Source organism: Hemitrygon akajei, chromosome 14 (genome assembly GCF_048418815.1).
Source record: "Hemitrygon akajei chromosome 14, sHemAka1.3, whole genome shotgun sequence".
NCBI classification, from domain to species: Eukaryota; Metazoa; Chordata; class Chondrichthyes; order Myliobatiformes; family Dasyatidae; genus Hemitrygon; species Hemitrygon akajei.
The window spans coordinates 68,015,568-68,042,443 of NC_133137.1; the positions used below are offsets into that span (position 1 = coordinate 68,015,568).

At 39.6% G+C, this 26,876-nt stretch overlaps 1 protein-coding gene across 3 annotated transcripts in view; it reads left to right on the top strand.

Annotated features, from left to right (window-relative positions):
* Positions 1 to 26,876, top strand: part of apaf1 (apoptotic peptidase activating factor 1) — a 240,293-nt gene that overhangs the window by 118,466 nt on the left and 94,951 nt on the right. For all 3 annotated transcript variants that reach the window (XM_073066284.1, XM_073066286.1, XM_073066285.1), the window contains exons 18-20: positions 12,211 to 12,339; positions 14,804 to 14,929; positions 19,973 to 20,092. In XM_073066284.1, coding sequence (XP_072922385.1) covers positions 12,211 to 12,339; positions 14,804 to 14,929; positions 19,973 to 20,092 — 375 coding nt within the window. The remainder of the gene's footprint in view (positions 1 to 12,210; positions 12,340 to 14,803; positions 14,930 to 19,972; positions 20,093 to 26,876) is intronic.

Below are 26,876 nucleotides of genomic sequence, written 5' to 3' on the forward strand. Positions count from 1 at the left end.
AGTCTAGTCTTGTAACAGTGTTATATGTTTCTGCATGATCCCCTCCCAGTCTTCTGTGCTCCAAAGTGCATAGGTCTAAGGGACCAAATCTGTGCTCACATATCAGTCAGGTCATCCCAGGAATCAGCCTACACCGTTTGTTAAACTCTTGTGGTAAAGCTGCACACAAAATTCCAGATGTCACCAAGACCCTGCACAACTACAGCACGAGATCCTTGCTCTTGTACTCAAATCCCTCTGCAATGAAGGCCAGCACACCATTTGCCTTCCTTGCTGCACTGGAATGCTTGCTTTCAGCAATAAAGGACAAGGATACCCAGGTCTCAGTGTACCTTCCCTTCTAAATCAACACCATGCATATAGTCTGTCTGTCAGTTTGCAGAACCAAAGTGGTAAACTCACATTTATGCATGTTAAACTGCATCTGTTCTGAATTCGCCCACTTACCCAACTTTGCAAATGATATTAGAGACTTTGTATTCTCCTTGTAGCTGAGAATCACTGTATGAGTCTTTCGCCTTCCTCCATCCCATTCCCCATCTTCCTTGGCTTCATGTCATCAGCAGATTTTGAGATGTTACAGTGCATTTACTTTGCCCATTCAAATTGTTGATGTCCGCTGTGAGTAACATGGGCACAAGCAGCACCCCACTAATCGGAGCCTTTTCTGCAGTATTCAGACATTGAATGCCTGTACCCTTGGCCACAGTGGAAGGCAAGTGATCAGCTGTCAAATTGTGATGTGGTCTGAGAGTATGCATTAGAGTTGGCATCTACTTCCATGTTGTGTCCTCTGTGTAAATCTACGCTTTGTTAGTGCTAGGCTCCATCAGTCCTTCAACGTAGTACACCAAGTTTCTGTACCAAGATTTCATTGTGTATATCCATCAACTAAGGCTCCCTCATTTAACTTCTGCAGCAGAACTATATAAAAGTTGTGATTAGTAAACTAAATTGATAAATTGGTTTATAATTGTCACAGTGAAAGCTTGTCTTGCATATCATCCAGACAGATCAATTCATTACAACAGTGTACTGAGGTAGTACAGGGTAAAACAATAACAGAATAAAGTGTTATATTACAGGTAATGTGCAGTGCAGGTTAAAGAAAGGTGAAGGTCACAATGAGATAGATCATGAGGTTGAGCCTATCTTATCGTCCTGGTGAAACATTCAATAGTTTTATAACAGAGATAGAAGCCGTTCTTAAGTCTAGTCGTATGTGCTTTCTTGCTTTTGTATCTTCTGCCTGAAGGGAGGGGAGCAAGAGGTAGTATCCAGGGTGGGTGGGATTTTTGATTATGTTGGATGTTTTACTGAGGCAGGGAGAAGTGTAGATGGAGTATTGTGTGCAGATCTGGTCATCACACATTAGGGAGAATGTTGTTGTGTTGGAGAGCATTCAGAGGGATTCATAAGACCACAAGATATAGCAGCAGAATTAGACCATTGGCCCATCGAGTCTGCTCCGCCATTTCATCATGGCTGATCCAGTTTTCCTCTCAGCCCCAATTTCCAGCCTTTTTTCCGTATCTCTTTATGTCCGGACCAATCAAGAATCTATCAACCTCTGCCTTAAATATACATATAGACTTTGCCTTCAGCAGCCTGTGGCAAAGAATTCCACAGATTCACCACTCTCAACTAAGGAAATTCCTCCTTATCTCCATTCTAAAAGGACACCTCTCTATTCTGAGGCTGTGTCCTCTGATCTTAGACTCTTTCACTGTAGGAAACATCCTTTCCACATCAAGGCCTTTCTCCATTCGATAGGTTTTAATGAGGTCATTCTTCTTCTGAATTCTCATTCTTCTGAATTCCAGTGAATACAGGGCCGGAGCCATCAAACACTCTTCATAATCACTAGTTTCAGCATATTCTTTCTAAGATAAGGGGCCCAAAACTGCTCACTTATACACCAAGTAAGGTCTCACCAGTACTTTATAAAGTCTCAACATTACATCCTTGCTTTTATATTCTAATCCTCTTGAAATGAATGCTAACACAAGATTTGTCTTCCTTACCACAGACTCAACCTGCAAATTAACCTTTAGGGAATCTTGCACAAGGGCCCCCAAGTCCCTTTGGACCTCAGTTTTTTTGTATGTTCTCTCCACTTAGGAAAAGTTAACCCTTTCATTTCTTCTACCAAAATGCATGACCATACACTTAATGACACTATTTCATTCTGCCATTTCTTTGCCCATTCTCCTAATCTCTCCAAGTTCTTCTATAGCCTCTCTACTTGCTGAAAACTACCTGAAAATTGTGCAACAAAACCATCAATCCCTTCATCCAAATCATTGACATATAACATAAAAAGAATTAGTCTGAACACAGACCCCTGTGGAACAGCATTAGTCACCGACAGCCAACCAGAAAAGACTCTCTTTATTCCCACTCTTTGCCTCCTGCCATCCAGCCACTGCTTTCTCCATGCTAGAACCTTCCCTGTAATACCATGGGCTTTTAGCATGTTAAGCAGCCTCATATGTGACACATTGTCAAAAGCCTTCTGAAAATCCAAGTACATAACCTCCACTGATTCTCCTTTGTCTATCCTGCTTGTTATTTAGAAACATAGAAAACCTGCAGCACATTGCAGACCCTTCGGCCCACAACGCTGTGCAGAACGTGTACTTACTTTAGAAATTACCTAGGGTTACCCATGGCCCCCTATTTTTCTAAGCTCCATGTACCTATCCAGAAGCCTCTTAAAAGACCATATCATATCGGCCTCCACCACTGTTGCTGGAAGACCATTCCATGCACTCACCACTCTCTACGGAAAAAAAACTTACCCTGACATCTCCTCTGAATATTTCTTCAAAAAATTCCAACAGATTTGTCAGGCAAGTTTTGCCCTTGAGGAAACCATGCTGGTTACAGCCTATTTTATCCTGTGCCTCCAGTACCCTGAAAACCTCCTCCTTGATAATCAACTCCAACATCTTTCCAACCACCGAGGTCAGACTAACTGGCCTATAAGTTTCCATTCTTCTGCCTCACTCCCTTCTTGAAGAGTAGAGTGACATTTGCAATTTTCCAGCCTTCCAGAACCATTCCAGCATCTAGAAATTCTTCAAAGATCATTACTAATGCCTCCACAAGCTCTTCAGCCATCTCTTTCAGAACCCTGGGGAGAATATCATCTGGTCCAGGTGACTTATCTACCTTCAGACCTTTCAATTTCCCCAAGAACCACCTCTCCAATAATGGTAACTTCACACACTTCATGCCCCCGACACAAAAGAAGAAACACACAGATGTAGTTTAAAGTGGAGGGAGGGAGTTATGGTATATAGCCACTGGAAGGAGATTGCAAATATTAAAGAAAATACTATTTGATTTTCTTTCCCTTTTATCATAATTTTGGGCAGACTTCCTTTTGCTCCCTTTTGTGAAGCAATGTGCTCTACCAGGGAGATGAGGAAGATCTATCATGATTTTTAAAAAATCTAAAATAAATCTCTTGTAAAGCAATTTAAGTTGATTTTATGCCTTTCATGCCATTTGATGTGCAGTGATTAGTAATTAACCAATTGCTTAAAAGTAGCTTGAGTTTCACACAAAGAAACCATACCCAATAGATGGCTGAATTTATTGAGCTATTTCATTTGTATATACAAATCACTCAACTGGTAAAATTGTAATTGCAGTTAAAAGCAGACAATCTGTAATTTACTAAGTAATTAGCTAATGAGAGACACCATCTCCTTCAAGAATGATGGTGTTTAGTGAAACTTGATAAAATGTGATTACTTTTCTGATTCCTGATTTTAGAATCATAGATTGGATTGGTATGTAAATGTGTACCTCCAGATAATAAATTGGTCCATTTCATCCAATGTATTATGTGAATAGCTTCTGTTTTAGTGTTTTATTTCTTTCAGAGAAGAAAGGACACACCTAGATTTTGTTTTTTCTCATTTTATTGGTCAGCATTGGCAAACTTATTTAACATTATAGCACAAAATAGGCTTTGTGTTGCATATTTGTTGTAACAACTGCAAAGCATTGTATCAGGAGCCCACAGTAACACATACAAAATGCTAGAGGAATTCAACAGATCAGGCAGCATTTAGAGAAAGGAATAAACAGTCCAGGTTTCGGGTCAAGACCTATCATCAGGGCTGGCTGCGTGTTTATTAGGAGTGTGTTTTTGCAATAAAATTTTAATTCTGAATCTCTTCTGAGGACCATTAGTAAAACGTGTTTTCTGTAATTCTGTAATCCGATATTTTCCATCATATACTTGAAGACAGAAAATATATTGAAAGGTTTATTCAAATTTTACCAAGCAACCATGAATATCAATTTGGAATCTTAAAGTTCAGGATATTTTCTCTTTTGCCTGCTATGTCACCGGCATTTAGAGCAGCAAAGAGGGTCCTCCATCTCTGGTGGTGGTCAAGGCTTCCTTCATCTTGTCAGTAGCTTCTTCTCAATTTTCACTTCTATTTGTCATGCATATCCCGAGTGGAGACTCAGGAATACTGTCACACTCAGATGTAGAAGGATTCTTCATTGCTATTTCCATAACGGTTTTGTTTTACCATTTAGGGTTGTTAGCCCTGAGCTGAACCCCTGAACCTGTAGGATTGGTGGACTGCTGTTAGTGTGGCCTCTACCCTTTGACCTGTTTGGCATGGGTGACCCTACCAAGAGCCAAAGCATGAATTCTTGACTCCAGCCTGCATAGCTCTGCAAGTCATTGAGGCATACAAGCCTCCAAAACACAGCAAGGTGGTGGTCCTCTTGGAGATTGAGACATTATGAATAATGGTCATTGATATTTAACACAATAATTTGCATGAAAACATATTTAATTCTTTATTGGTCTTGGACTCTCAATGTGTATTTTTGCTACGGCTGGGATCTCATCCAAGATTTTTAAAATATTCATTGGTTTACAAATAAAATTAAAACAATACATATTTATCAGTTGAATACATTTCAGGATTCATGTGATATGTTGCACTGTGTCTGGGAGACCATTCTGGGGATATGAGCTATATTTTCCATTTACCAGATATAAAAACACTGAATACAATCATGCTGTCTTTAGTCTCAATAGAGAGAATGTTAGCTTGCAAATGAATATGCTTGGCTTCATGTTGAAATTTTAAAAAAGACAGAATCAAGGCATTTGCACAAATGGAGTAGATTCTCTTTGTTTGCTGCAGCATTATTTTAAATTTTGAAGTCTCATAATTTTAAAGAGAATGCTCAGTTTATTGTTTCTGGGAGGGGTGCAAATGGATCAACAAATAACTTTAGTTTTTCAATGTCTGCACACTGTCCGAACATTTCAAATAAATACCATAGCTTCCCACAAGTTGTTATTACACTTGTAAAAAGAACCTATCAAATATGAAAGTAAGAGAAATCACCTCATTGCAAGTGTGCTAAGATTTTCAGTTTAGTCCAGAAAGGTATGATTTAACTGACGAGACCATACATAAATTGTTCCTTTTGCTATCAAAATGCTGAATTCCAGTTACATTATTCTAAATGTTTTCAATACCTCACTGAGCCACCCACCTTCTGCACAAAACAGTGCACAGCAATAGTTCTTTCTAAAGGTTCCTTACACTGACAGCTGTTGAGTCTAAGAGATGTTATGGAGTTGACTGGGGAGACAACAGCATCTATCCTGTGTCTCACATAGGTCTTGCTGTTGAATAATGTATTGAAATAACAGCAGTTAATCTTCAATCAACCAGATACAAGTTTCAGTTCTGCTGAAGAGTCTTCAATCTGAAACATTAAGCAGTTTCACTTTCAGCAAATGCTGATCACCCAGCTCGGCTTTAGTTTCAGATATTACTGCTGATCTGTAATTATTTCATTATGCTACCTTTCATTATAGAGCACCATCTTCGAAATGCTAGTCAGTTTTTCCCATGACATCACAAAGACCAGATTTTACCCTGGAGCTGATAAACAAGATCGTGCACTTTGTGTCTCCGTGGAAGTATGCCAGTACTTCGAGTTCATCATAGAACCTGGAAGGCATTTAATTTATCACACTAAACAACAGTCCTGCTGATGAAGCTGAGTCAAAGTTTGAAATTCTACTGGGGGGAAGGATAGTAATCTTTTCTTGCTTCCTTTCAGTTCCCCTTCCCAAATTTCCCAAACATGACATGCAGAACTGAAAACATTGTAAAATTTAAAATTACCTTTTTTAAAATATGAAATTCAGAGGCTTAGTAGAACACAGTTCCCTGCTGTTAGCGAACAATATTTCACAAAATTGTCATTAGTAAATTGATGCCTTGATAACTTATAAAGTAGTTTCATAGTTTACTGCCATTTAATTTTGCACCATCTGTAAGATGGTTGCTGGACAGACAACTCCCTTTTTAACATCTCCAATTTTTGTAAGCATTGATGTCCTGCAAATTCATTAAAACCGGAATGTTTCACGTTAACGTGTCTTTTGTGTTCCTTTGGGACTCAGCATTCATCCACAGAATAAACCTGTGTTAAGTAATTTTGAAGTTCAAAGTAAAATTTATTCTTTCTTTTTATATCTTTTTATTAATTTTAAACAAACAGAAGAGAAACATAGATACAGAGAGTTTGAGAATACATAATTAATAGGTTAAAGTATAAATTCAAATAGATGATAATCCATATATAATAACCTCCCAAACTCATAGTGATTACGAAAAAAGGAGTAAATAAGAAAAAAAAAACCCTCCAAAAAAAAACCTAACTTGGGCCATTGCATTAAGTCAAATATACACAGCAGCGTCAATAACTCCGTACCTCCATCCAAATAATTAAGGATAATAAAAGTAAGGTTTAGGAAAAGTCAGTTTAGCTCATATGAAAATGTTGAATAAATGGTCTCCAAGTATCTTCAAATTTAATTGAAGGGTCAAAAACAACACTTCTAATTTTTTCTAAAGTCAAACAAGAAATAGTTTGAGAAAACCACTGAAATATAGTTGGAGGATTAATTTCTTTCCAATTCAATAGGATAGATCTTCTAGGCATTAACGTAACAAATGCAATCATCCGCCGAACTGAGGGGGATAAACAACTATTATCCACCATTGGTAAACCAAAAATTGCAGTAATAGGATGCGGTTACAATTTAATATTCAGAACTTTTGAAATAATACTGAAAATATCTTTCCAATAATTTTGCAAACAAGGGCAAGACCAAAACATGTGGGTCAATGAAGCAACTCCAGAATGACATCTGTCACAGGTTGGATTAACATAAGAATAAAATCGAGCAAGTTTATCCTTAGACATGTGAGCCCCATGTACAACCTTAAATTGTATTGTTACGTTCCCCAGTAACCGGGTAAATTTCCAGCAAAGATAGATGGGTCCACCGAAGTCTGATGCTACTATTTTCAAACGTTTTTATTTATAAAGGGGCACAAACGTATGGTTAATACAAAACATTCAGATCATATACGTCGTCACAACTCAATCTAAAGCACAGGTATAGCAATAATCAATCAGAAATAAGCTCTATCGTTGTCTAGGGGTAATGTAGATATAGATTGTTTACTGGATATTTAAAAGTCTTTTTGCGGTCACTGCAGTTCCACCAGCTGCCGTCGTTGTGGTGTCGCGTTGGTGCACTTTTGTTAGACAGAGAGAGAGAGGGGGGATGAAAGAGTTACCCGACAGGTTTTCCAACCTGGAGGGGTTCGGTTTGTCAGAGCCTCGTTGGGGGAATGAACACTCATCTGTGGCCTCCCCTGTAGCTAAGCCGTTCTTCCGTTGTGGGGTCGCCAATCCCAGGCAAGGAAAAGACGCACACGAACCCCACCACTGACTGTCGCTCTCTAAACGCTGTCACAGGATCTCAAGCGCGTCTTCTGGTGCGTCTGGCGCCCCGCCTCGGCAACCCACCTTTTATCTGGACTGGCAGGGTTGTAGATGTCCATCAGGGTGGGGGGGGCGAGGCAATCCTTCCCCCATCACCCATCTCACATTGCCCTGAGATTTTGCACGTAGGCCAGTTCCTTATCCCACAAAGGTGTCTCCCAAGACAATGGCTATGTCCGAGGCTTTTGTCTTGTTGAGCGACCAGCCCACTTTGCCCGAGGGCTTTACACGTGGTCTTCATGAGACAATAGTCAAAGAGTCGCTTTATTCTGCTTCCCGGGGGAACGTGGTCTTCAGCACGTCTCCCTCTTTCTCTTGGGTCATTTGACCCCCCCCCCCCCCCCTTGACTAGGGCTCTTGCGAATCTCACAAAGGCGGGGGCTGGGGTCATAACAGTATTAAGGCATGTTTAGCACAAATAGAAGAGGAATTGACTAATTGTAAAATTTTCTCCCACTGCTCAGTGGGTATAAGACAATGAAGTTCTTTTTCCCATTCCTCTTAATTTTCCCTGATACTTCTGGCTGTATTTTCATGATCATATTATAAATGATGGCTACTAAACCCTTCTGGCAAGGATTCAGAGCTAAATTTTTTTCCGTAATGTCCATTGGACATAATTTCGGAAAAAACTGTAACATGTTATTCAAGAAATTTCTAACTTGCAAGTATCTAAAAAAGTGAGTTTTAGGCAAATTATATTTATTAGATAGCTGTTCAAAGGACATAAAACTATTGTCTAAAAAAAATCACGAAAACCTTTTGTTTTCCATAATACAAAGGCGTGATCCATAAAAGAGGGCCGAAAAAAAAGTTAGATATAATAGGGCTTGATAAGATAAACTTATTCAAGCCAAAGAATTTACGAAATTGAAACCATATTCATAATGTATGACTAACTATAGGATTGGTTATTTGTTTATTCAATTTAGATAAAGCAAGAGGAAGCGAAGATCCTAAAATAGAAAACAATGAGAAGTCTTGTACAGATTTACATTCCAAATTTACCCATTGTGGGCAAGATACTATAATCGATTCTTGTGTCCAAAATATTAAATATCGAATATTAACTGCCCAATAGTAAAATCTCAGGTTTGACAAAGTCAAACCACCCTCCTTCTTAGGCTTCTGTAAATATTTTTTGCTTAAACTAGGATTTTTATTCTGCCACACATACGAGGATATTTTGGAATCAATAGTATCAAAAAAAGATTTAGGAATAAAAATTGGTAATGCTTGGAATAAATATAAAAATTTGGGTAATACTATCATCTTAATAGTATTAATTCGACCAACCAATGACAAAGATAATGGGGACCACCTGGTAACAAGTTGCTTGATTTGGTCAATTAAAGGTACAAAGTAAGATTTATTATCAGAATACATGCATGTTACCACATACAACCCTAAGATTCTTTTTCCCTCGGGCGTACTCAGTAAATCTATGGAATAGTAACTATAATAGGATCAATGAAAGAACAAGAGCATTGAAGACGATAGACTGTGCAAATGCAAATATAAACAAACAGCAATAAATAACAAGAGCATGAAATAACAAGATAAAGAGTCCTTAAGGCATGATTATTGGTTGTGGGAATATCTCAAGAGATGAGTGTGGTCATCCTCTTTTGTTAAGAGCCTGATGGTTGAGGGTAGTAACTGTTCTTGAACCTGGTGGTGTGAGTCCTGAGGCTCTTGTACCTTCTAACTGATGGCAGCAGCAAGAAAAGTGCATGGCCTGGGTGGTGAAGATCTTTGATGGATGCCGCATATGACAGCATTTCATGCAGATAAGCTCAATAGCTGGAAGGACTTTACCCGTGATCTGTTGGGCTCAATTCACTACCTTTTGTAGACTTTCCACTCAAACGCATTGGTGTTCCCGTACCAGACCATAATGCAGCCAGTCAACACACTTTCCACCACATATCTATAGAAGTTTGTCAAGGTATAAAGTAGATTTCAGTAAAGTAGTCATTGTCATCACCATCCTTATGTGGCATGTTGTGTGACGTCAGTGATCATGGTCTTCCATCTGTCTTTATCTCAGAAAAGTAAGATTCGGTTTAAAGCCCATAAAATTATTGATGCTTGTTATCAGTTCTTTTACTTTATCTTGACAGGCTAATGTTCTGTTGATCTCATATTCCTCATTTATACTGCTTCTTTTCTCATGAGCTGCACTTTCTCCTCTGGCTCCTTACAATTTAAATCCATATATTTCCCTCCAGGCCACTAGACCTTAGTCACAGTTTTATTCCAACGGAGGTGGCCGACGATCACTTAAAATTCCACAGAGAGAGAAATGGGATAAGAATTTATCAGGAGGGATCTAACCACTATTTTCTTGCAACCTGGGATATAACATTACAAGTTTGCTATTAGCAATTTTAATTTCTTTCTTCTGGTGCACGTGTAAGCCAGGCAGGTGCCTGAAAATGTGAACCTAAAGCCCTTTCCAGATAAAGAAGAAACTATCACATAGTGAGCAGCAAGACTGACACTAAGTGCTTGTGTTGTATGACTAGTAAGCATTTTGGTTACAAAGTTTATACAGGAAGTGTGTTATCAGTTTAAAAAGAGGTCTATAGAAGATGCTTAGAGAAAGATTGTCTAGTACTGAATAGAGTGCCTGGGAGGCTCAAAACCCAGTGCAAGAGAACACTGGCTTATTGTGGCTTGGAAATTAACCAGCCCTCCTCTCATCATTTTAACTATATTCTGCTTTGCAATCCAACATAACAAATTTTATTTTAAACGAAAAGTGGCACTGATCAACCATTAATTTCTAACACATTGATCATATTAAGTGTTACCTATGCTAAAATACTAGTATTTAGTTGTGAGCCAATTACATTTTTACAATTTCTGTGGGACAAACCAGATTTTTTTTAAATCACAAAGTTTACTTTCTCCTTTTTCCTTGGTTCTACTGTGAGAAGAAAACCAAGCAAAGAGATTCATTTTATTTTATTTAGAGATGCAGCACGATGTGGTCTGAGCCACATCATCCAGCAGCCCCTGATTTAACACTAGCCTTAATCACTGGACAATTTACAATGACCATTTAAACTGGTATGTCATTGGACTGTGGGAGGACCTGAGGAAAACCATGCATTCCACGAGAGCATTTATGGAATTCCATACAGATCATGCTGGAATTGAACTCCGACACCCCGAGCTGTAATAGTGTTGCGTTAACCACTACACTGCCTTGGTGCCCCCTGCTTCAAGTCTGTTCAGTGGTCACTTTGAAACATCACAATTATTGAAACACGTTCCAGGATGGGCACAAAAATGTAAATGAAGCCCAGAAAATATTAAGGTAAATAAAAGTAATATTTTTTAAACATAAAATGGAACTGGACCAAATATCCTTCGGTATTAATCTCATGTATATTTATTGTACGATATGTACAGATAGTATGATGAAGCAGGAGTTCACCACAGATTCAAGGTTAATTATGTTAATTATGTACTTTGACTTCAAGGTAGATAGGTATATCAGTTAGTTGAGATTACAGTACTATGCAAAAGTCTTGGGCATCTAGATATATAGCTAGGGTGCCTCAGACTTTTGCAAAATGTTCAATTTGTCAACATGGAGCAGAGAGCGAGTTTTTAAATCTGGCAGGAGCAAAGGATGCTGGGAATGGCAAGAGTGAAGCGTCATGGGAGTGCGGTGGGGCAGGTGGCCGGGAAGGAGTGCTGGGGCTGAGGGGAGTGGCACAGGGGCAGACATACCCCTCCCTGAGACACCAGGTATTTTGATTCCAATCAATTAGTTTATTAGTCATTACAGAATGTCTCTCTGGTGCTTCCTGCTCCCTTCCCCTTCCTTTTTCCAAACATGATCCCCTCTCCCTGCTTCTTTCCCATTCTTAGTCCACAGTAGAGACGCGTGTCAGAATCAAGTTTGTCGTCATTCACAAATGTCATTACATTTATTTTTTTTCTGCAGCAGCAGTACAATGCAATACATAAAATTATTACAGTACTGTGCAAATGTATTAGGCACCCTAGCGATATATATGTGCCTAAGGCTTTTGCACGGTACTGTATATAAATGGGATTGAAAACATCATGTGGAGGATCACAAATTTACAATTCACAAAAAATGCTGAAAGAATTTTGCAGCACTAGAATAGTTTTGATACCTACTGTTTTTGCTTCACGTGCCATTTTCTTGGCTTGGTTGCTTTCATTATCTCTGAATGCATGTGTTTAAAGGATTTTGGAGGGGTAAGTTTTTTAAGCCCCCCCCCCATCTTATTAATTAAACTGACTTTTATTTATTAACGCATCTTTTCCCAAGTTGTTATTACCAGATTATTTTACTTTATTTTTCAGATATATAATGTAATATCTGGTGACTTGATACGTGAATTAACAATGAGTCGTTACAGCACTATTCAGTCTTGTGATATTTCTCCTACCAGACCATTGCTGGCTGTGGCTTTGTCTCACAATTCTGTTGAGGTAAGTGGATGGTCTTGAGAAACGTGCATTTATGTGCGTCATTAATGCAAACACTCCGGAGACACCAAACTAACTGTTGTAAGTGAAAGCTTAAATTTGCTTTGAGTGTTCAGAAGAGTGTTGCAGGGCAGAGGTCAGAAACAGTGAAAGGCTCAGATGCTGATATTGGATTGGGAGAAGGACCCACAAACCAAAATGAAATAACTTCAAGGTTGGGAGGGACATGTCAGAAATCGTTGAGTGGAATTTTGTACTTTATTTTCATAAGAAAATGTTGCCGAGTATTTCAGGATTAAGTCATGAGAAACATGACATGGATCAATCCATCTCTTGTTTTCTTAGGAATCATCCTAACTGAGCCATTTTCATATTGTGGCTCAGCTCATTGTGTTTTAATACTTTTATTTAACCTCTGTCCCTTGCAATTTCATTCATAGTAATATCACAGGAAGAATTTTGATACTACGTATCATGATAGTGCCCTTACATTCCCATATCTAAATATTGAACCATAGCATTTCCTCATACTCTAAATTTCTGTTACCTTGTATTATTATTGGCTTTCATTTCTATGAGGGCGGAAAGACTACTGCTTTTAACTGGGGCAGCACATTTTGGGACAGGAATGGGACTCAGATTTAAAATATTGGGCCACGCGGAAGTTCAGCCTTTGGCAGATGGAGCAGAGGTGCTTGATGAAACGGCTCCCCCAATTTACAATGGATCTCACCAGTGTAGAGGAGCACAGGACACAACAGACAACTCCAGCAGGTTTGCAGGTGAGGTGTTACCTCACTTGGAAGGACTGTGTCGAGCACTGAATGGCGGTGAGGAAGGAGGTGAATAGGCAGGTGTAGCACTTTGGCCACTTGCAGGCATAAGTTCCCGAAGGGAGATTAGTAGGGAGGGATGAATAGACAAGGGAGTAACAGAGGGAGTGATCCCTGCAGAAAGCAGAGAGAGTGCGGGAGGTAAAGATACGTTTGGTACTTCTACTTTTAACTAGAGCTACAGACCATTCTGGGGATAGTACCACCTGTAGATTATCCTCAGTGTAAACACCATCTTGCTTAGAAATATAAGACTTTTCAATTGTTATTGCTGGGTCTAACTCCTGGTGCTCTCTGACGAACAGCATCAAGTTTCAGATTTCAAAATGGCATAGCGCGAGGCCATTTGGCCCAGCATGCCTCTGTTGGTTCTCAGGGTATTCCCATTTCACCACCTATTTCTCTGTAGCCTGTTTTCTCTCATATACCCAGCAACTACTCCTGCTTCTCCTTTCACTCACCAACATTCAGGGAAGTTTACAGTGAATCAGTAGACCAGCATGTCCAAGTTGGGGCATCAGCATGGTCACCAGGAGACCATGGAAATTCCATGCAGGCAGCATCAGAGGTCAGGACTATAACTGTGTCACTGGAACTATGTGATGGACACACCATCTGCAGTGCCTTTGTGTCATCTGCCTTTTCAAAATTCAGAAAAATAATCAAAATAAAATTAATGAGATCGCTCCTTTTTAACTGCACTGGATTATCTCTCTCCTAATAAAACCCTGTATGTTGTCATGACTTCCACATTGTACATAGAATGCTCATAGTTTTGTAGATTTGTTTATTAAATCTCTCAGTTTCTTTGATTGTTACGATTCAATGTTCCCTTTTATTTTCTTGCCCACTGTTGCAGCAATCTTCCACTTTTCTATCTTGAATTATCAGTCCTGAGTTTTCTTGCTATTTAAAAAAGATTAGGCTTTTTGAATTTTATTGTATTTTCTTCATATAATTTATTGATTTAGAGCCACACTCCTTTGCTTCACACTTTTCCAACGAGCCTATTCGTTGGGTTACATTCCATGAATCCTTGTGGGAGCACATACATAACTATCAAACCACTTTCCAAAGTCTCTGACATCAGCAGCGTTTCCCAGTCCATGGGCATGAATATTTATAGAGAGGATAGATTTGGAGTGGGGAGAAATCAGCTGCAATTTCCTGCTGAAGTAAACTGCAGGATCTCATCTTCTATTTTCCAACTGGCCAGTTGCCTGGTGGGGAGCCAGTGGCATCACAATGCTAGGCATACTTTTGAGTAATTCTCTTGGCAGAGGATTGAAGCTAGAAATTGTGGTCTGCTGAGCTGGGGATAGCTCCTGATTGGAAGTCAAGAGAAAAGTTCACCATTGGTGAGAGGGGCCTCAATTGTCCAAGGGCTTCCTTGAGGGATCATGATCTTGATACTTTAGGATTGCTGTAAAAATCACTCACTGCCTTGAACTATCAGCTCCTGCGTCCACTTTGTCGCCTCATTCCTGGAAGAGCAGGCTGTGTGGCAGTTTGATTAAACTAATTTACATCTCACTTTTACATTCAAAATCACTATCAATGAATTACGATCTCTTAAATTGTGATATGAACAAAATTGACCAATGCATTTAATATTTTTGTTCAATTCCTTCTAGTTATGGGACATGGTATCGTTTAAGAGAGTGGCTGACTGCAGTGGACACTTGAGCTGGGTTCATTGTGTTCAATTTTCACGTGATGGTTCAAAATTATTGTCCTCTTCAGATGACCAAACTGTTAGGGTAGGTAAGATTTTAATAAATCATTCTGTGAATGAAAAGACACTATGCACAATAACTATACATACAGTGTTGCTTTGGTTAGTTTCAATTCTGCAAAAACATCATTTTGGAACAAAGAGCCATCCATCTCAATATCTCCCAAATGATAATTGCTCCATCTTCCCACAATATGTTACCTATTTGCTTCTGTTGCATTTAAAATTATTCTCCAGGTTTTCAGATGTACAGTAAAATTGTATGTGGTTAATCTCTGAGAGAAGCATGTGTACTGGAATAATATCACCAGAGGAAAAAACGATTTTGAAAAGAGATTTGTAGCAAATGTTAATTTTTTTAATCGTCCCTGCCTTCCCCTCTCAGCAAATTTGAGGGAAAGCATTTCTCATTCTCAGGAATGATCTTTATGTTGTATATATTAGATTGAGCAACCACAAGAAAAATGTATAAGGTTGAGCTGTCAGACTTGTATTAACATGTAAATGATCTGCAGTTCTTAACAATGTGAGGATATAATGTAACTTAAAAGTTTTATTATTGTGTAAGATTTTTACATTTAGTTCAAGTATTGCTGGTATGATTAATTGACTACTATCTATTGATCACTTCTTCATAGCTTCTCCTATTTGATGTACTCTTAGTTCCTTCCCACTCATTGTCTCAAGCTAAATCAGGCTGTATTTCCTGCCCCTGTATCCAACTTCATCTTGAATCAGAATTCAACTAATCCCATACCTGACAAAAATAATGATACATTTGTCTTTGTAGCATTGCTCAACTTTGTACCTGCCTTCAGCACCATACTGTTATTATCTGGAATCCTGAAGTTTTACCTTTCAGTTTCAATTATTCTGAAGATCTGTTGGCCTCCTGTCCTCCAAACTGCAAACTTCAGCTCAACTAAACCTGATGTCCATGGTCTAGCCAGTCTCATGATTTTCTCACCAACCTATAATTTTAAACTGTTTCAGATTTGCTATTCTCATCACTAATAAAACTGTAATAAAACTTTGGTGAAATTCACTGCTTATAGAGATCTAATTTTCTACAGGAATTTTGTTTTTCCAGGAAAATGCTCCTCATGCCTTCTCTACCATTCAGTTTGATCATGGCTGAACTTACCTCAGTGTCACAAACTGCAAATCCAATGGTTCTCTTAGTGTTTAAAAACCAATCAGTCTCTGTTCCAAATACTCAACTAGTGTTTCCTCACGGTCCTTTTAGGAAGAGAATTTCAATGATTCACGAATGCCAGGGCGAAGAAGTTTCTCCTCATCTCTACTAGGAATACTGACCTCCTTTTCTCAGAAAGTGATCTCTTATTCATATGAAACACCAGCTCAACTTCTACCCTGTTGAGCCCCAGAACATTTTTGTATGTATCAATGAAAACATCTTTCATTTGTGTAAACGTTAGACCAGAGGTTTGCAACCTGGGGTCCACGGACCCCTTGGTTAATGGTAGGGGTCTGTGGCATAAAAAACTGTTGGGAACCCTTGCCTTAGACAGTTCAGGCCCAGTCTTTTGGCTGTCAGATATGAAAAACCTGACATCTTAAAAACTAAACTGGTGGAACTTCGTTCCAGTCCCTCTGTCACAAGTGCATGACTGCATCTGCCCATAATATTCAGAAGGATAATAAAAAACATTATTTTGAAGTTTTTTGAATTTCCACTTGACTGCATATTTTGGACTGCTGTAGCATGCCAACTTAGAAGTAGAGCTGTTCAAATTGCTTGGTTGCACAGATTCCCTTTGTCTCTTTCATCCTATGAAGTTATTGAATAGATGAAAGAAACTGCATTCTTGTTACACCTTCGTGTTGTAACACGAGTGCTTCATCCTTTCTGAAATGATCTGCAGTGCAGCAGACTTCCATCAGTAGTAAAATCTACTGATTTTTATTCTAAAGACTGTGTATTCTGATGACAAATCTCATTATATTTCACCACCTTCAACCTGCAATGAAAAGGAGGTTCATTTGAATGGAGTTTGCTATTGATGAACTCCATTCAAAGTCAAAACTAATTTTAGTACTTCTGAAATACCGTGGGCAGATCTAGCCATTTACTTTGTTATATGGTGGACTAAGCATTGTTAGTATTATCGTCTTGTCAGGAAAAACTTACACTGTAAAGTATTCCCTCTTTAGATGAAAGGGAGGGAACACTGGAACGACATAAATAAGTGAATGAGCTTCTTTCTGTCTTTTCAAGTAAATGAAGTGCTTGAGCTTACTGATTAATGGTAGAATATTCGCTAATAAGACCATTGGAGCAGAATTAGGCCATTTGGCCCATTGAGTGTGCCTCCACCACTTCATGTTGGCTGAATAAATGGCCATTTCCCTCTCAGCCCCAATGTCCTGCCTTCTCCCTGTAACCCTTCATGCTCTGACTAATCAAGAATCTTACCAACCTCTGCCTTAAAGGTGCCTATTGATTTGGCCTCCACAGATTCACCTCTGTCTGGTTAAAGAAATTCCTCCTCATCTCCATCTAAGTGGACATCCCGCTATTCTTAGGCTATGTCCTCTGGTCCTGGACTCCAACACCGTAGGAAACATCTTCTCCACATCCACTCTATCGAGCCTAATCTGGTGGTCATAGAACAGTACAGCACATTACAGGCCCTTCGGCCCACAATGTTGTGCCGACCCTCAAATCCTGCCTCCTATATAACCCCCTACCTTAAATTTCTCCATACATCTGTCTAGTAGTCTCTTAAACTTCACTAGTGTATCTGCCTCCACCACTGCCTCAGGCAGTGCATTCCACGCACCAAACACTCTCTGAGTGAAAAACCTTCCTCTAATATCCCCCTTGAACTTCCCTCCCCTTACCTTAAAGCCACGTCCTCTTGTACTGAGCAGTGGTTCCCTAGGGAAGAGGCGCTGGCTGTCCACTCTGTCTACTTCTCTTAATATCTTGTACACCTCTATCATGTCTCCTCTCACTCATCCTCCTCCTCTCCAAAGAGTAAAGCCCTAGCTCCCTTAATCTCTGATCATAATCCATACTCTCTAAACCAGGCAGCATCCTGGTAAATCTCCTCTGTACCCTTTCCAATGTTTCCACATCCTTCCTATATTGAGGTGACCAGAACTGGACTCAGTACTCCAAGTGTGGCCTAACTAGAGTTTTATAGAGCTGAATCATTATATCGCGTCTCTTAAACTCTGTCCCTCGTCTTATAAAAGCTAACACCCCGTAAGCTTTCTTAACTACCCTATCTACCTGTGAGGCAACTTTCAGGGATCTGTGGACATGTACCCCCAGATCCCTCTGCTCCTCCACACTACCAAGTATCCTGCCATTTACTTTGTACTCTGCCTTGGAGTTTGTCCTTCCAAAGTGTACCACCTCATATTTCTCCGGGTTGAACTCCATTTGCCACTTCTCAGCCCACTTCTGCATCCTATCAATGTCTGTCTGCAATCTTCGACAATCCTCAACATTATCCACACCCCCACCAACCTTTGTGTCGTCTGCAAACTTGCCAACCCACCCTTCTACCCCCACATCCAGGTCGTAAATAAAAATCACAAAAAGTAGAGGTCCTAGAACAGATCTTTGTGGTACACCACTAGTCACAACCCTCCAATCTGAATGTACTCCCTCCACCACGACCCTCTGCCTTCTGCAGGCAAGCCAATTCTGAATCCACCTAGCCAAACTTCCCTGGATCCCATGCCTTCTGACTTTCTGAATAAGCCTACTGTGTGGAATCTTGTCAAATGCCTTACTAAAATCCATGTAGATCACATCCACTGCACTACCCTCATCTATATGCCTGGTCACCTCCTCAAAGAACTCTATCAGGCTTGTAAGACATGATCTGCCCTTCACAAAGCCATGCTGACTGTCCCTGATCAGACCACGATTCTCTAAATGCCCATAGATCCTATCTCTAAGAATCTTTTCCAACAGCTTTCCCATCACAGACGTAAGGCTCACTGGTTTATAATTACCTGGACTATCCCTACTACCTTTTTTGAACAAGGGGACAACATTCACCTCCCTCCAATCCTCCGGTACCATTCCCGTGGACAACGAGGACATAGAGATCCTAGCCAGAGGTTTAACAATCTCTTCCCTTGCCTCGTGGAGCAGCCTGGGGGAATATTCCGTCAGGCCCCAGGCACTTATCCGTCCTAATGTATTTTAACAACTCCAACACCTCCTCTCCCTTAATATCAACATGCTCCAGAACATCAACCTCACTCATATTGTCCTCACCATCATCAAGTACCCTCTCAGTGGTGAATACTGAAGAAAAGTATTCATTGAGGACCTCACTCACTTCCACAGCCTCCAGGCACATCTTCCCACTTTTATCTCTAATCGGTCCTACCTTCACTCCTGTCATCCTTTTGTTCTTCACATAATTGAAGAATGCCTTGGGGTTTTCCTTTACCCTACTCGCCAAGGCCTTCTCATGCCCCCTTCTTGCTCTTCTCAGTCCCTTCTTAATCTCCTTTTTTGCTACCCTATATTCCTCAATAGACCCATCTGATCCTTGCTTCCTAAACCTCATGTATGCTGCCTTCTTCCACCTGACTAGATTTTCCACTTGACTTGTCACCCATGGTTCTTTCGCCCTACCATTCCTTATCTTCCTCACCGGGACAAATTTATGGTAATCAGTATGGTAATTTATGGTAACTAGGACAACTTTATGGTAATTAGTTTTCAGACAACTTTTTCAGTGATGCACAGATTCATTAATTTTGATCTCATTAGTTTCTGCATTACACTATAAACTTTTTCATAGTGAAGCATTATATTTTATGTTATCTCAAAAGTTGTAATGTCTTCTACTTTCCTCTGACTTGTTTTTTTTTTGGATATCAAATAGATTACATACCAGTAAGATAGTGCTCAGTTTTTCCAATATCACTTTAATATCTTCTAAACTTTTTTTATGAAACTTAATGTCATTTGGTTTCACTGTATTGGTTGTATTGTGTGGATAATAGGCTAGAGCAGTGAAATAATTCATGAATCTTCTGGTTATAACACTTAAATTATATTCTGTTTTGACAGCTATGGGAGACAAATAAAGTGCATAGTTCCTCTGCTGTTTCTTTGATACAGTGCATGGATGCAATCTTCCAACAGAATGAAACTTTTGTTCTAGTATCTGATAATAAAAAATGTTTACAGGTAAGCATTTTTTTGTTTCTAACAGGAAGGTTATGAATTGGATTCTCTGTGTCTCTCTGTATTGTTAATTTAAGCAGCTTTTCTCAGACCAGCCAATATATTAGATCTGACCAGACCGTCTATTTGCTATTTCCATTTGCTGATTCAAAAAAAGGAGAAACTGAGAGTAACTAAAATCTTTCTAAACAAAAATCATCAATTTAAATGTCCTTCAATTGCTTCATTTTCTATTCGCTGTATACTTCAAATGTAGTGGCATTTAAACTCTTTGGAACACAAGGAGGAATACTTAATGCAGAGAAGAAAAGACCAATGAAAGGAAAGCGACAAAGCAGTTACAAAGAAGGCATGACAGTGGCTATGTTTCATTAGGAGTTTGACAAAATTCAGTATGTTGCAAAAACCTTTGCCACTTTCTACAGTGTACTGTGGAGCGCATTCTAACAGGCTGAATCACCATCTGGTGGGGAGGGCACTGCACTGGATTGAAATAAGCTCCAGATAGTAGTGAACTGAATCAGCTCCATCATGGGCACAAGCCTCCCCATTCTCCAGCATCCTGAACCTCATCATGGAGCGATGCCTCAAAAAGGCAGCGTCCATAATTAAGGACCAGTATCATCCAGGACATGCCCCCTTCTCATTGGGCTCATCAGAAAGGAGGTACAGGAGGCTGAAGACACACACTGAATGATTCAGGAACAGCTTCTTCCCTGCCATCAGATTTTTGAATGGATATTGAACCCACGAACACTACCTCACTTTTTCTCTCTTTTTGCAATCTGTGTGTGTGTGTCTATATACTGTAAGTTACAGATAATAAACTCGAGAAAGTATACGAGACAATAGTAATGTTGTATTATGAGTTGCAATACACTGCTGCCGCTTAATAAATTTCATGACAAATGCCAGTATAAGATTCAGATTCTGAGCTGAAGAGGAAGTAATCAAAGTTGGTTTGCAGATGAGATCATATGCTGGTTTGCTGTTGGGACTAATTTACTGAATATAGTTATAAAGGTGATGGATATATACAACTCTTATTTCAGTATGCAGTTTTTATTTAATTTCAAAAATAAACTAATGTGATGGAATTTTGTATCAAGCTTAAAGTGATTTAATTCAAACTGAAACCAGGATCTTAAATCTAAACAAAACCATCAATAACTGCATGTGTCTTGAGTTGGAAAGACACTTCAGAAAACTTTGACTCCATCACTTCATATGGATTGTGGAACACATTAGTCAGATTTGGCTGCCACAAGCATTTGACCTAGTTTGCAATTACAGGGTAGCATCCTAATCAAAGGCTCTATAATGGAGCCAATCTTAGTGAACACCAATTACAAACAAGTACACAAGTACATATTTGCACTAACACTTCTGTCAAATTCTTTCTGCATTTGTGCTGCTTGCTTGTCACAGCAATGAAGCTAATGTTCAGAATTAATTGAAAGCAGCAAGTACACTCCAGAAACAAGGTCACCCAAACCTCAGTAGCTAAACTGCGGGATGCAGACAACACTAATGTCTGCACATTCTCAGAAGCTGGGCTTCAAGGTACCTTGGCTCATCCATTGAAGCATATTGGAGAATGGATCCCATGCTCAATTCAGTAAAAGTAAGGTCTTCTACCAATGTGCTTACAGTAGAAAACACTGTCCTCCGTCAGTAAAGGTTTGTGTGAGGTGCTGGGAAACGTGGACTAGTTGCTGTGTCTCAGGAGCACACTCTTTGAAAGGTGGACATTAGTAAAGGAATTCATCATTTGCTTCAGTGTATTAGCATAACTTCATTTAATGGGGAAAAAACTTTGTGAAGGTCAAACTCTCAGACCAAGTACAGCCTTCATGGTATCCTGGCCAGCAGTGATCAGTGCCCTGCTTTATGCTTCTGAAACACGGATTGCCTTCAGCAAACACTTGAGGCACTGAAAAGATAGTATCAATGCTGTCTCTGCAAAATCCTTCAAATTTACTAGAAGAGATAAGTGCCTCAGTGTCTATACACCTGGTCTGACACCACCAGCGCTGAGGACTAATTCCACTCAGTCTGTCCAACTGGCAGGGCACATTGTTCACTTGCCCCAAAACCGGAATCTTGAAACACATTTTGAGCTCTGGAACAGGAAGAGAATATGGATTGGACATGGGAAGAAACTCAAGGGTATGCTTTAAGCCTCCTTGAGAAAGCTCAACATTCCCATTAACCCTGCGGAATCCCTGGCTGAAGACTACTAAAAATGGAGAAGGAACATTCAGGATGGTGTTGAGAACCTGGAGTACATACATGGTAACCACACAGAAGAACAGAATAAGGAACACACCACTTCGACATTTCTGCTCCCCCACCTTGTAGAAGAGTTTAGTTCTGACATTGGCCACATCAGTCACCTCAAAATTTTCAAAACTGGAGCAAATCAAGACATTCTTGATCCTGAGGGAAAAAAGATTATATTAAATCAAAGAAAGCCCAAGGATTAAGAATCCTTGACATCCGCAGCTGTCTGTGGTAATGAATTCCACATATTCACCACCCTCTAGTGAAAGAAATTTTTCCTCATCTTTGTTCTAAAGTGATGACCTTTAATCTGAGGCTGTGCCTTCTGATCCTAGACACTCTCACTATATATCCTCTCCATATCCACAAGGAACTCATGCAGCATCTATGGAAAAGAGTAAGCAGTTGATGTTTCAGGCCAAGACCCTTCTTGTGTGTGTTGCTTTGTATTTCACAAAAAAGCTTGAAATTAATGGACACCAATAGGTAAGCGTAAATGACGTGCTGGAAGAAATTAGCATAAAATGTATTGGAGAAACTAACTCATCCCGAAGAAGTACTCTAAAGGGGAAGATGAGGCAACGATGGTTGACAAGGGAAATTAAATACAGCATAAAAGCAAAAGAGAGGACATACAATAATACAAAAATTAGTGGGAAACCAGACAGTTGGGAAGCTTTTAAAAACTGTTAGAAGGCAAATAAAAAAAGCAATACGTGGAGGAAAAAATGAAATATGAAGGTAAGATAGCCACAAATATAAAAGAGGATATCAAAAGTTTTTCTTATATATAGTGTAACAGAGAGGCAAGAGTAGACATTGGATTGTTGGAAAATGTCACTGGAGAGGTAGTAATGGGGAACAAAGAAATGGCGATGAACAGAATAAGTATTTTGCATCAGTCTTCACTATGAAAGACACCGGCAATGTGCCATAAAAGAGTCAGGGACAGAAGTGAGTCTAGTCACTACATAAAGGAAAGTACTTGAGAAGCTGAAAGGCCTGAAGGTGGCTAAGTCACTTGGACTGGATAGACAACACTCCAGGATTCTGAAAGAGGTGGATGAAGAGATTGTGGAGATATTAGGAATGATCTGTCAAGAATCAGTAGACTCAGGAGTGAATCCAGAGAGCTGGAAAATCACTGTTGTCACACTACTCATTAAGAAAGAAGGGAGGGGAAAAAAGTAGGAACTTACAGGCTGTTTAGCCTGACTTTCATCTTTGATAAAGAGTCCATTATTAAGGAGGAGGTTTTGAATGCAGTGGATTCCAGTTAATTGGGACACACCAAGGCTAGTCCATTTTGGCCAAATTTAGCAGCTGCCTCAATTAGCCAAAGTTCCACAGAATCCGTTAAAAAGGTATAAAACAGACAAACTACCATTTAACTGTACATTTAAATAAAATGCAGAAGTTAGAACACAAGGAAAACTACTACAGTACTACAAAATTGAATTAGTTCCTAATTGTTATTGATGGAGGAATTAATCCAGTGTACGCTGCCATGGTCTTTTGATTGACTATAAATGAACAAAATCAGCGCAGACACCTCGTGCAGATAATAGATTACATTCATAGAATGCTTTCGATAATTGCATCCTCCGAATCTTCATTTTCATTGTAACAGTCAAGATGATTGTTGATAGCTTCAAATTCTTCATAGGTCCTAACTTCTTGAAGTAGTGAAATCATTTGTTTTTCACTCCTGTCTGTTTCTGGCATCTCCAAGCCTGAATGCTTGAAACTGCAGTGAGTAAAACAGTTTTAAATTGCCTTACTGCTTATTACTCGCCAACTATCAGTGACAAAAATTACTGCTTTTTGAACTCAAACACATGCATGGTGTAGTGTCTAATGGCCACATGACATGCATGCAACTGACACTAGTTAAAAACTCTTTGGCAATAGTTTGCTGTCCCAAATAAATAAAAGGAGTCCCAGCTATTTTCTTGACTTGGTTTGGTTGTTTAAAGGTTGTCCCAAATAAGTGGCTGCTGGCCCAATGAATCAGTTTCAACTGTATTTGGAAGCACATGGTAAAATAGGCCAGAATCAGTGTAGTTTCCTTAAGGGGAGATCTTGCCTGACAGATCTGTAGGAGCTATTTGAAGAAGTAATACATAGGATAGACAATGAGTCAGTAAGTGTTGTTTACTTGTATTTTCAGAAGCCTTTTGAGAAGGTACTGCACAATGCTGCTAAACAACATAGGAGACTATGGTATTAAGGTAAAGTACTGAAATGGATAAATGTTTGGCTGACTGGCAGAAACGAGTGGAAATAAAAGGAGCTTTTTTTGTTTGGCTACTGGCAATTAGTGGTGTTGTATAGGGTTTTGGTTCTGCAATTTTTCATGTTATACATTAATGATCTAGATCGCAGAAGTGATGACTCTGTGGCCAAGTTTGCACATGATAAAAAACCTTGCGGTGAAGGAGCAGGTGGCACTGGCAAAGAGTCTACGAGAGGAGTTGGACAGGTTGGGTGATTGGGCAAAGGAGTATCAACTGGAGTACAATGTAGGGATGTGTATGGTGATGCACTTTGGTAAAGAAATAAAGATTATTTTATAAGTGGAAGAGAATTCAGAAATCAGAGGTGTAATGTAGGATACCCTAAAGGTTAATGTGCAGGTTGAGTCAAAGATTCCAAAGTATATTTATTTTCAAAGAATTTGTAAATTATATGCCTTGAGATTTGTTTGCTTACAGGCAGCCACAAAGCAAGAAACTCAAAGAACCCAATTTCAAAAAAAAGAGAAAGGAAAAAGATGCACACAAACACATCATGCAAACAGTAGGAGCAAACGACAACGTTTCGAACCAGACTGAGTCCTTAGATCTACTCCCCAGAACAGCCAGAGTGGGCCCAAGCCTCGATCTCAGTTTATCATATTAGCGGGGCAAAAGCACAGCGAAGCTTGCAGACACAACAGCCACCAGAGAGAGGAATAAATATCGCAGGGGAGCATGTGAAATCAGACTGACCCTTGCCTCCCGTCCTGACACTTGGGCTTTCTATTCTATCTGGACCAGAGTTTAAATTGTCCAAACACCAGCTCGTGCCTCACTCTAAGATCTGGATCCTGATGCAACACCATGCTTGGGCCGCACAACCCGAAGCCATTCTTAGTCTCACCAATCACCTCGATGCTTGGAGTGATCCAACCTCACACCCGTGTTAGGTGGACTGGCATCGAAACTATTCCACAACAACTCGCCGAGTTCACTACAACAGTGACAGCAATACCAACTCTGTCTGCAACCCCATCTTGAACACATTGCTTCATGGCTTTGGAATGCATTTGCACAGCCTATCCTTAGAAACAGCTTCACTCCCACTTGCTCCTTCAATGTTTACGGTGATAGTTTATCATAATTTACTTAAGCAAAGATGTTATTAGGAATTTTTTTTTGTTGAATTTCTTACCTATTGAACTACCAGTGAGCCATTGCATGCATTCGATAACACCATTTTAAACCTAAAGTCAGTAGTAAGGAAGGCAAATAAGCTTAAGTCAGATATATCATTATTACAGTGGAGTAAAGGGAATTACAGATGCATGAAAGAGGAGCTGGTCAAAGTTGATTGGAAGGAAACACTAGCAGGAGTGCTGACAGTTTCTGGGGGCAAATTTGGAAGGCACAGGATTGATACATACCAAAGATGAAGATGTATTCTAAAGGGAGAATGAGGCAACTGTGGCTGACAGGTGAAGTCAAAGACAGCATAAAAGCAAACGAGAGAGCATATAATATAGCAAAAATTTGTGGCAAGTTAGAGGATTGGGAAGCTTTTAAACACCAACAGAAGGCAACTAAAAAAAAGCCATAAGGTGAGAAAAGATGTAAGCTAGCCAATAATATAAAAGAGGATTGCAAAAGATTTTTTTTTCCAGATATACTGTATAAAGAGTAAAAGAGAGGTGAGAGTGGTTATTGGACCGCTGGAAGATGATGCTGGAGAGGTAGTAAATGGGGACTAACAGATGGTGGACAAACCTAAGTATTCTACATCAGTCTTCACTGTGGAAGACCCTAGCAGTATGCCAAAAATTCTAGAGTATTGTGGGAGAGGGAGCAGAAGCAAGTGCAGTTGTTGTTACTGTTACTAAGGAGCAGATGATTGGGAAGCTGAAAGTAGATAAGTCACCTGGACCAGATGGACTGCACCACTGACATAGCTGAAGAGATTGTGGAGGTATAAGAAATGATCTTTCAAGAAGCACTGGATTCTGGAATGGTTTAGGAGGACGAGAAAATTGCAAAATGTCACTCCATTCTTTAAGAAGGGAGCGAGACAAGAAAGAAGATTATTGGCCAGGTAGCTTGACTTCAGTGGTTGGAAAGATGTCGCAGTCCATTATTAACTATGAGGATTCAGGGTATTTAAAGGCACGTGATAAAATAGGCCAAAGTCAGCATGGTTTTCTGAAGGGAAAATATTGCCTGACAAATCTGTTGGAATTCTTTGAGAAGGCAGGAGAATGGAGTTGAGAGAG